Raw genomic sequence first — 12,715 nt, forward strand, 5'->3', positions numbered from 1 at the left:
ACACGCCATCGTGTTGGGATTCAATATTTCGACATTAATTATGTAATCATCAGGAATAGGCCTATACATACAATAGGCATACACGCAGGATGAAATGTAACGTAGGCCTACTGTACGTAGTGAATGTTTTAGAGGTCAAGGTTGAACGCGTTTCTGGAGACGTGAATGCGTTACAGAACCTCAATGTCCCCGCATTACCTTCCGAATCACGGCGGAAAAACCTGTAAAAAAATCATTTTTACCATATATTGGATAATTACCGTACTAAAAGTTGGTTTCTATTGATTATTAAGTAGTTTTCTACTCTCGTGTGGTAATATTTTTATTATTTTTGCACCCGTGTGGTCGCGAGTGGTCCCGTGTGGTCGCGAGTGGTTCCGTGTGGTATTTAGTAGGACCGGTTATAGTGACACTATAACAACTCCCTGCTGTAACCTACTCGCAGGAGGGAATGGCTAAAATAAAATCTAAATCGTTACATCGTAGGATCCTACAAAATACCACACGCTACCACGCATAACCACACGGATGCAAAAATGATAAAAATATTACCACACGATAGTAGAAAACTGCTTAATAATCAATAGAAATCAACTTTTAGAATGATAATTGTCCAAATTGATATATGTTGTTTTTTGTTTGGTTGTTGGTTTTGCCTGTCGTGTCTTGGTAAGTAATGCATTGACATTTTGGATCTATAACGCACTGACGTGTCAGCAGAAATGCATTCAACCATGACCTTCATATCTTTTCGTTTCATAGCATCACTCAAGATGTACTACAGTACCACATCAACGATAAAACTTATTCTACATTTTAAAACAAAATGAGTATTTAAATTGTATACAGTATTTGTATTAATGTATTGTTAGATATATTTATTCTATTTTTCTATTTCTTTCAATGCTCATACAGGTTTTTGTATTTCAGTGTACATTAATGAAATAAAAGAAGATTAATATAAAATATGTGATGAGAAGTGATAAATACAGAATTGTCGAAGTAAAGTATAAAACTCCATTGGGTTACCAGAGTAGGACAACTATAAAACTAAAAAAATTTTAATTTTTTTTATCAAATATTACTCACTTCATTATTATTATTATTATTATTATTATTATTATTATTATTATTATTATTATTATTATTATTAATTTACTATGTCCTGAGCTAATAAATTGGCCTAAATTTTACCATGTAGAGTATATTTTATAAGTAACGTCTGCTAATTAGCATGCATCAGCTCTGTACAGCTATATAAACCAATTGTTATTTCATAAGAAAATACGCCCTTACTGTTTATGATAATTAATGTGTCAAGTATGCAAGAGATCAGTTTATAGAAAGTTAATTAAAAAAAAAATTAGTACACTTATCATCATTGCTTCATGGTGTTGCTGTTGCTGATTTTTAGGCATATTTTTTGTGAGACTAATCACAAGTGACAGAAAACAAGAGTTAACGTCATTATTTCTTCTTGAAAATTTTAATCGTCCTTGCCACCATCTTTATTGTGATATCTTACATAGTTTGATATATTAATTAGCATAAACACAAAGGATGTATCTTGATAAAGTAACAGTAATGGTTTATGTATACAGGGCTGATGTATATGACAATACACTATAAATACGGTACTGTACCGTTAGCCCTACAGTGGTTCAGGAAGCAGTCGACAAATTTATCTACATACAATGTTAATAAAATGAGTGGTCCCGAAGTGAGTAGATGTGTCATAAATAAAAATGTATTATAAATAAATATTTTTGAATCTTGATCTGTTTGTTTATATTTCGCTCGTATCCCAATGGAATCTAATTCTTGACTTCGGATAATTGGTCGTCCTGAATCTATTTGTTTATAATATATTTTACATTAATGCAATCTCCTTTACTCGATTGTTGTACACTGGAATGTATACCACATTATGAAAAAAAACCCGACAAACAAAGCCCCTAATAACTAACAGAATGAATTCTGAACTGACAATTTTTTTCTTCCGTGTGGGTCACGCCCACCTTTATTTCAGTCCTATTTTTGTAAGAACAAACTTTCTAATTAGAAGATTTTGATACAGAAGAAGGAATAAAATTTATAAATTCACGATGGTTGTCGTCAAAACTATAACGTGGGTGGGGCGCTACAGTATTGCAGTAGTAGTTACAGAGACGTAGATAAGCACTCAAGTATTTTAATAATAAGAATTTTTTTATTAATAAAAAAAATTGTTGTATAGTATAGAGTTATAGTTAATAAGATGTATTTTATATTAGATTTTGTTTTATTACGATAAAGGAAAGGTACGAATACAGGTGGGTACGAGTATAGCCAATGCTGGGCACGAGTATATCTAAATTTGGGTACAAGTTGGAATGGGTACGAGTTGGCATTTAAAGTATGAGTTACCTGTGAGGTGGTGTAGGCTAGGACCATTTCGGCCACAATAGTATGGAACACATTTTAGGCATATTATCTATAGTGTTTTTAAATATTACCTCGATTCAATGAATAAATAATAAGTACTGTTGATAGTAATATACTAAATATTTGTGTTGACTTTATTAATAATAGTACAGTAAAAATACTGTGGGAATGGTAAAAAACATGTTTATTATAAAATGTCAATTCGCCAAGAAAATTGCCTAAGTCTAGGCCAAGGCCATAACATACAAGAAACAAGTATGTACACTTTTAAAGTTAAAAAAAAAAAAAAATAAAATTATAATTTCCTGATTCTCTGGATGTTATGTTAGTGCATTACAGACATGGTTTGCAGCCATAATGACATTCATTTCTATGTGCAAGGAAAATGGCATACATTTGAGAAAGACAAACAAAATTAATTAATTTTTTTCTGATTCTGATAGGATATGCACCACACTGTAATTATTTTATTTGCTCAAAACTTGGGATACTTTGAAAACTAACTTGTGTTTGCTAGTAGGAAAAAAGGTGTGCAGAATTATAAACTAATTCTAAATTTATTGACACACAAGCTTGAGCTACAGTAGCTTGTTAATTCATCACTCACCTGATGAAGCTAGCTCAATCAAGGGAAAGGTTGTCTCAATAAAATTTTGTTATTCTAAACAAGGTGCTACTGTACTTACTCATTTGTATTTATAGCTCCAATATTTTTAGTATATAAAGTATTCTATGTTTGTTTGTATATTGAGAGATAGGTCAAGTAAGGATATTCCAACCCCTGGAACTCAAGATTTGGGAGACTAGGGGGTGCTCAAGGGAAGTGTGCCTCCACCCCCGAAATGTTGAAAATAAAATTGTTATTTTGTATTTATGGGAAGGATATAAAGTTTGATTTTGACTTTGGCATGCCGTACTAGTGTATACAATTTTTATGTGAACTTAGAATGTGCAAGCCTTTAAATAAACATTCATGGAAAAAATATCAAACTATAGCCCTCTTGAAAATGAAAAAAAAAAAGATGTGATACATTATTATGCATTTATGGTTTTTTTTTTCAAAATTCTAATACAAAAATATAAACAATAGAATACATACAGAAGATTGCACAAGTTCCATCATTAAATTTATAAAATGCCTAATATTTTATAATAAATTTCAGATTGTTCCCTAAGTTGCATTCGTTTAATTTTTTTTTGTTTTTATAAAAACTATTTTTATTTAACCAGCCTTCTTACTACAAGTACTTTACAGTTTGTCTCCAATTCAAGGCCACTTTGGGACTTGAAAATTTGGGGTGAACTGGGGGTTGGGTCTCCACAAATTACAGGTGTCTGGGAATTGGAGGGTCTTGAAATCGAATTGGAGGGTCACTGTAGATACCGTAGAATAGTAAGTACTGTAGCAATGCAGTAGTATACCCTCACCAAAAAAAAAGATTCCAAATCCCAGACATGCAACTAACAGTTAATTTTTTTGGCCTTGTTATTTGACCCAATTATTCTTATGAATCATTGGGTCCTTGTGTGTAAAATTTAGGAGGCAAGCTAAACATTTTTTTACAAGGCCTTATCATTTTTTCTTTTCTCCCTGATTGAATGCAACATAATATTAAATATGTTTGTCAGTCAGAAAAGACAGGAAAATACCGTAAAAATGCCAATAAAATTTTGAGTAGCTCATTTGATATTAGAAATTAATTAGCTTCCACCAACCAGAAACAGATCAAAGAAAAGACAGTGCTACAAAAATCCTTAAAATTGATTGATAGCCAGTCCTGTAAAAGAATACAGGGAATACATTAACTGTCCAAAAATTGGCAGAGGATTTCTTTTTTAATTCAAATTTTGAATTTTAGTTACCCTACTGTATATACTCGTGTATAGGCGACACACGTAATGATGGCCCCTGAGTTTGAGAAGATGGTTGGATGAGTTTTGTATGTCGGGCATATAAGACGACCCCTGTTTTATGGTCAGAATTCCTCTTTTTTTCTGTTTGTGGTCCTGATACTGCATCTCTAACTAAAAACGAAGCCAAATGCAAGGCCAATCTTCCAAATAATATCATTTTATGAGTTTTTAATATGTTCATCAAAATATTTATAATATAAATGTTCATTCATACTAACATTTAGTAGCTTCATTGTAGTTAAATCCGCACATATTACTTTAAACCTCTTAAATGTGTATGTCGTGCGTACCCCTGTTTTTCGATTGTAATTTGCTATTTTAAGCCTTGTTTAATACTCGAGTATATATGGTAATAAATTACTGTACTTAAATACAGTATAAGAAATTAAGCAGTTCAAATGTGGAATTAAAATCATGACTGATAGTTCTCCTTTGAGTTTTCCTTTTGGATTTTTTCAATACAGTCATAAAGGTTTTGGATTAAAGTGTGCCCAATTATTTTTTGGAAAGTAGATTCATGACCTGCTAATTATCTGTAAACTATTATTACAATACTTAATGACCTTCAATAGAGATTAATAAATTAATGTACGTGACTATCAGTTCCTATAGCCTTTCTTAAATCAATTGGCCATTTTTTCAGGGTCATTAATTTTATTCAAACTAATGTAACATTGTCTTGTTTTACCAACAAGCATCCAAGACTCGCCGTAATCAAATTGACATACACGTAGTCTACTACCTGTACTGTACAGTAATGCCGTAATTGTGTGAAGCTTGCTTGGTGCTGTTGAAATTGCCCAGTGACAGAACTCACAGAAATTGTTACAAATTATTTAATGCGTTTATATATCACCATCACACGTACCAACACTCCCGTTTTGGTGACCTGACTCCCGGCCAATTTTTTTCTCATATTTTCTCAATGTTTTCCCAGTTTACAAAGAAAATTGCATTTAAGCACACTAATTATACAGTATTGTCTTTTTGCAATAAATACTACGAAAAAAACCTCAAGGTTATAAAATCAAAGGTTATTTTTCAATATTTTGCCCGGCGACAACATAGCCTCTCCGTGAGTGGTGTGCGAGAGATGTGGATGCAAGTGCAGCAAAGTCATGCTGGCCTTGTATACTGTACACTGGATCATGATTACAAAGTGTCTGGTCAGTAAAGATTAAGCAAAAATCATGAGATTTATCCTTAAGATACATTAAATAGCAACATCCTGATTTCTGGGAAGACTCCCACAAAACTTGCAACCCCTGAAAGTGCTATTTGTGGTGTTGACAACATATGCTCATGGCACACAAAATCTAAGTACACAAAAAATCTTGATATTTAATATAAACTAAGTGAAGATCGGTTTTGAATGGTGCTTCAGGTGAATAATTAATTTAATGGCAACTGTAATCCGTTATGAGAGGTTTCCTGCCAGTTTTGCAAGATTAGTATTTAGTCTAGACCTTAACAAAATCAATAGTAGTCAATGCATTTGTGCCAGGTGTTATATAAAGGAAGGGCACAGCATTCACTCTTGAACACTGAAATGACTGCCACTGAGCAACAATGCTACTACGGTATTGGTTTTTTTCACAAAAACAGACAGAATTGTGACAAGTTCCAAGCATCCAGCATCAAGATTTGTTAAATATACTGGTAGAAATAAGGAACATCCCAGAATCCTGGTGATGCTCAAATTAATTATAGTCTGAGCAGGCAGTGCTAGTGATCAGATCATGTTGTTTTATTTTTTTCTCATACATACGTCAGTAACCTGTAACCCATCACAAACACCGATTAATTTAATGTTGTAATGTAGTTAGATTTATATAGCGCTAAATACACCGAAACGGTCTCAAAGCGCTCAAGGTGTGGCTGGCTTTTACTGTAACTTGCCTCTCCCGTCTCTTTGTATCTGAGCTACTAAAAAAAAAACTAAATTCTTTCCAAGCCACTAGGGCTTATAGGGCTGGAGCTTATCCCCAGTTTCTGTAGTGTGAAGCGGATGGCAGCTGTACTTCCCCTGGACAGGACACTAGTCAGTAGCAGGTTAGTCCCCAGCAGTTTGATGGTACCCATTGATATAACTGGGTGGACTGAAGCAATTTACAGTAGCTGAAGTGCCTTACCCAAGGACACAAGCGAATCTGCACAGCGGAGACTCGAAACCCCAACCTTACGATTGAAATGCCAAACCTCAACCACTGCGCCAAACTGCCGTTAATGTCTGAGCTACAGTACAGTATCCGGTAATCCGGTAGTTACTCTCGTCTGTCCACAGCAGTGGCTGAATGTACCAGTACACCGGGGTAACCTCCTACTTGTCTCGAAAGATGTACTGGGTTCTTTAAAGCGCACATGAGCTAAATTATGTACACTGGGCCTGTGGTTTACAGTCCTTAACCGGGAAGACTTGTTCCACTACCAGAATCATAGGCGAGCGTGCCATTCGAACCACTGCAGATATATACATAATTATTTTTTGAAATAACCATTTGCCAAGGCAGTCTGGGACTGGTGTATTCTATATGTTTGTCTTTTATGTTTTCATTATTTTTTGTGTATTTTAGACCAAATCAATTTTAATTGATTGCTTAATATTTATTTTTTCCTTTTTTTGAAAAAAAAAATTTCACTGGAAATCTTAAGAGTGCAACATTAAAAAAAAAAAAATTATTCGTCCTATGTAGGTTCAGCTGTAGCCAATGCTTGGAATCCAGTTTGTCTAGGAAAAGTTGAAGGAGTGATTGGAAAAGTGAGAGTTTCTCCTGGTAAGTAGTTATTCTTTCATTTAATGTAGTCATGGATGGAGAGACGTCGGGTTGGCTTCCAGTCCAATCTGGCGTCCCCCAAGGTTCCATTTTAGGACCTCTTCTTTTTAATTTGTATGTGAATGACATCCCGCTTTTATTCAAACATTCAAAATGTCTTATGTTTGCAGATGACTTGAAAATTTGTAAAACAATTAAATGTCTTGAGGACGCCAAAAAGCTTCAGGGAGACCTAAACAAACTCTGCGCTTGGTCTAAGTTATAGGGTATGGTACTCAATCCACTTATGTGCAATACCTTAACTATTATTACTTTAAAGAAAAATAAAATCGATTATATTTATTTAGTTGACGACAAACCGATTAATAAGGTGCTGCAACATCGTGTTCTTGGAGTTATTTTAGATAGCTCTCTTACTTTTTCTTTTCATATAGACCATCTTAGGAAATGCAATATGTTGCTTGGATTGATGTGGCGCAACTGTAAATATCTGGACCCACATTCTAAAGCATACCTGTACATTACACTTATTCAACCTAAATTAGATTTTTGTTCCGTCATTTATAACTCTACAGTATCTCAAAAACTCAGGCTTCACGTATTGAACGCCTTCATTCCCGGTTTTTGCGCTACATCAGTCACAATCAGACTAATATTAGTTTTAAGTTTTCAATTAAATCACCCCAGTCCCGTAGAAATTTTAATGACCTTATATTTCTTTTTAAATGTTTGACTTCTATCTTTGATTGTGAATTAGTATCTAATTTTGCCCTTCGTGTTCCTGTCCGTATTTTAAGAAATAATGATGTTCTTTACGTTCCTTTAAGTAGAGTCAATATTTTAAAAAACGGGTTTATTAGTAGAGTAAGTTCCTCGTATAACAAGTTAGTTCAGGACTATCCGTCTTTAGATTTATTTAACTCCAATCTGCACATTTTTTGTCGTAGTGTTTTAGCCGTGATTAGTTAAAATTAATTTTGTTTGTGTTTCTGTTTCCGTCATCTTGTCCTTTGTTAACCATACTGTAAGTGGCGGATTTGTGTCCGCTGTTGTTTTTCGTGAATAAATAAATAAATAATCAAAGCCTTATACCATTATAACATTTAAACCATTGTTCTGCATCGTTTGGTGGCAACAACAATGTTTGGGTCGAGGAGAACTATTGAGGGTTGCACAATCTCTTCAGGTCATAAAGAAGTTAACTTTCCCATGCTTTACATATGGCGACAATTCCATAAGAACATATAGTACTGAAGTTCATTAGCTTGATGATTCTAATATGCATGGCATTTGCATAATATTGCCATGATTCATGTCTTGTCAATTTTTTAATGTTTGTAAAATTATAACTTACTTGGTTAAGACATGTTTTAAATGATGTTCCTGCTTCCTTCTTTCTTATTTTTTTTTGGGGTATTATTCTTTTTCGGGGGTAGCAGGGAACCTGTGTCAGATTCAGTAGAAGCATACTTTTTGATGAATTCAAGACAACCTTAACGTGACGTACTGTATACATTATCTGTGTAACAATGTTTCAATTCTGACGAAGAGTGATACAGCCTTATTGCCACGGAATGTTGATTTTTAGTTGTGTACATTTCAGCAATATGATTTTGTCAGAAAATTATAGCGTAAAAACATTTTCCCCGTCAATACTGTAGTGTAAAATGTTAAAATAATACTATTTTTTTCATATACTTTCTGGTATAAAATTTTAAGATTTGTACGTATGTAACTCATTGAAAAAAAGAGTTTTTTTTAGTTTTTGAGTCCAGATTTTGTGATACCGTATTTAACGATGGTGGACAAAAACGAAGTGGGTGGTGGTTCTTGATTACCGCCACTACTTGCACATAAATTTTGTGTACTATGGGGAAGATCAAAGCAAAATGAAAATCATACAACTTGTATGATTGTGGATATATTTTTTGTACTTTAACATAAAATTGAACTAATTAAGGCATGGAAGTAACTAAGAAGTTCAGTATAAAGAAAATGATCAAACATAAGAACAGCATGTTCAATCATTTTTGGCATTGAATTCTGGTAATCAATTTAGGCTGGGATTAATGGTTTGCAGCGGATGTGCCCAACAATTGAATTGTCGGCTGAAAAGGTTGCACAGAATATAGCGGTTTATCAGTAACAGTAAATGACACTGTACTTTTTTCCGTTGGATTAAATGTGGCATAAAATCGCACAATATTTTACATGCAACAGTTGACACAAGTGCATTTATGTAATTTTTAATCTAAACTGTACAATATTATTTGTGGACTTAAAAAAAGCATTGACTTTCTGAAGGCACAATAGCTATCCAAGCCATGGTACTGTAGAGGAAGTCTACTTGACGGAAATTGATTGGACAAAGAACATTTAAAATTAAAATTCAGAATTTATTACATTAGGGAATATACTGTGCAGATTAGATTTGTGTGATTAAAATGCAGGGGAAGATCCAGAATCTTTTAAACGTGGGGGCACAACAGGTTCAGAATAGATATTAAGTGAGTAGCACATAGCATTAATATGCATTGAAATTTTTAAAATTTAGTGCCAAAATGGGGGGGGGGGGGTGTAGTGGAGAGGTACATGGATTACTTTGTGCATGTTGAGCATACAACATATCTGCTCCCACAGTATCATAGTTACTTCACATTTGAATTCCCAAATGAACTCTTCTATCAGGAAAATATATTCTTGTTGACCACTGCAGACAGTTCAACCTATTTAATTCAATTAAATTTATTCAGTCTATCATATAAAATAAATATGACAGAAATGTGTTTTGAAGCTAAGCGATCAAATCGGGTGGCGCCAGGATTTGCCCAAGGAAGCGGGCGACGAATTCCCACGTGTGCTTTTTCTCCCTGACGAGGAGGGGGTTCTCTCCCCCCTGCACCAACCCTCTATCAAATAATAATATAAATAGTTAAAAAAATAGTAGTATTCCAATGACTTTTTGCGTCACGAGAAATAATACAAAATAAAGTACTAAATGCTTTTTTTTTTTATTCAGTCTATCATATAAAATAAATATGACAGAAATGTGTTTTGAAGCTAAGCGATCAAATCGGGTGGCGCCAGGATTTGCCCAAGGAAGCGGGGGATGAATTCCCACGTGTGCTTTTTCTCCCTGACGGGGAAGGGGTTCTCTCCCCCCCTGCACCAACCCTCTATCAAATAATAATATAAATAGTTAAAAAAATAGTAGTATTCCAATGACTTTTTGCGTCACGAGAAATAATACAAAATAAAGTACTAAATGTTTTTTTTTTTATTCAGTCTATCATATAAAATAAATATGACAGAAATGTGTTTTGAAGCTAAGCGATCAAATCGGGTGGTGCCAGGATTTGCCCAAGGAAGCGGGGGACGAATTCCCACGTGTGCTTTTTCTCCCTGACGGGGAAGGGGTTCTCTCCCCCCTGCACCAACCCTCTATCAAATAATAATATAAATAGTTAAAAACATAGTAGTATTCCAATGACTTTTTGCGTCATGAGAAATAATACAAAATAAAGTACTAAATGCACCTGTCAGGGAGAAAAAGCACAATTCGTCGGGAAGAATAAAAAAATTATATTTTTTATATAAAATACAAAAAATTGTGTTTTCTACATATCTAAAATCGATTAAACATTCCTTTGAAACCCCTAAATTGTAAAATTTTTGGGGCTTTCGCCCCCTGGACCACTTTCAAAAAAAGATCTCGCAAGTGAATTCCCACCCGAAGTATTTAGGAGTGTACTGAGCATTCAGTTCTTATTACATGTCAGGTAGGGCAAATATCATTTCATAACATACTGTATTACAAGTATTAATCTTTTTCACCAGCACTAACCTTATGACCTTCTTGTTATTTATTGTTTTCAATTTATATAGTTTTATTTTAGACTTTACTGTAAGTCGAAGGAAAGGAAAATATGATAGTGCAGGTAATCATTATGGTATTGAGTAGATATTCAATGATAGTTCCACTGAATTGATAAGGCTTTCTTTATTCATCATTTTAAAGTTATGATTTAATTAGAACTCAAAATTAACTAATACACACGTATACATATTTCAAGTGTAAACAATGTCTATTTTGTATGATTCTCTGATGTACAGTACTGTATGGCATATCATTTGTAAATGTTCATTAGACACGGTTACATGTCAGTTTCCTGCAGCTTCATTCAGTATGAATTGCATCATAGTGTATGCAATGATACAAACAAATGTGTGAACAATAGTACCCAGTATCGCATCGCCAAATGCGACACTTTTTAAACTAATTGCGAAGTAGCTTTCACAGATGCATCACAATAAAATGCGACGCAATTATTTGCCTAGAATTACTGGCTCAGTCTTCAATAAGGCCTGGCTGTAAAAACTAAGAGGCTTGATGCACAAATAAGTCCAGAAAATTATTTTAAAAACAGTCAAAGTCAAGTTGTTATTCAATGTTTTTGGCCAAAAATAGTGCAATATATGCTTGTTTACATCGAGTGCACACATACAATGCTACAAGTACAGTACATCGTTGTTCATGTAACTGGTTTTAGTACGAGTCGGGCTTCTTTACTGTGTTTACAATATTATGTCATATTTCTCCACTCCATCCGTTCTGCTTCTTCTGTAGCTTTCACTTAAATTAAACACGTGCTTGTACAGTGAGGAGTAATGTTGCTTTACAGCTATATCATTTATGTACCATATTAGCGTGGGACATCTTGCATGTTATTGCAGACAGTACGATAGTGAGGGTGGGACAGCAACAGCCAGTACTTGTCCAGTTGTCACATGGTCGGTAAATTAGTAATTACGGCCAGGTCGACTTCTGCACGGGTGGGGTATAATATTTAATTGATGGGAAATTTAGAGTAAGTGAATATTATGGGGTATGCTTCAAAGTTGTTGCACCAAGTGGTGGCCTAACACCCAGCCACACAACAAAACTTAACAAATAAAACCTTTACTGTAACTTTACTGTACTATAAAAAATGCCAGTTGGCAGTTTACATCTAGAGTCAGCCTCAGTTATTCTGCTCTCTTCTATTCTATTGCCAATTAACCACACTACATGCAATGATGTTTAGTATATAAGGGAAAATAAAATTAATTGCGAGTTCACATCCCCACCCTCATCAAATTTTGGAGCCTCATGAAAAAATTTACTATTTGCTATTTTTCAAAAAAAAAACAACAAAAAAAACATATTTTACCATGGACAATAAAAATAATGACTATCTGAAAAAGTGATGTCAAGCCTAAGAAGAGATGGGAACATAAATGGCAGAAATACATTAAACAAAGGTTCATTTACTTCTTTTATAAAAAAAAAAAAAAAAAAAAAAAAAAAAAAAAATTACTATTTACCAGCTTGTTTACTGTACTATTAGTATATAGTATAGTTAAAAGCAAATAGTACTATATACCCTCACCAAAAAATAATTTCAAATCAAATTAATTTTATTTGGCCTAACAACATTATATTCTGAGTTGAATTGAATTTCCTAGACAGCATGCTAGTGAAGGCAACATTTTACATTTATATATTTTATATACATGTAACAAGTATACTGCAACACAAACTTTTTTAGGGCAAAGTAGGATAC

At 33.8% G+C, this 12,715-nt stretch overlaps 1 protein-coding gene across 1 annotated transcript in view; it reads left to right on the forward strand.

The window, feature by feature from the left end:
- Nucleotides 1–12,715, forward strand: part of LOC117110986 (phosphatidylinositide phosphatase SAC2-like) — a 34,595-nt gene that overhangs the window by 1,449 nt on the left and 20,431 nt on the right. The window contains exon 2 of the mRNA XM_033253843.1: nucleotides 7,032–7,112. Within this exon, the coding sequence (XP_033109734.1) occupies nucleotides 7,032–7,112 (81 nt within the window). The remainder of the gene's footprint in view (nucleotides 1–7,031; nucleotides 7,113–12,715) is intronic.

Source organism: Anneissia japonica, unplaced genomic scaffold (genome assembly GCF_011630105.1).
Source record: "Anneissia japonica isolate Jap-2015-1 unplaced genomic scaffold, ASM1163010v1 scaffold573_len2283161_cov171, whole genome shotgun sequence".
Classification (NCBI taxonomy): Eukaryota; Metazoa; Echinodermata; class Crinoidea; order Comatulida; family Comatulidae; genus Anneissia; species Anneissia japonica.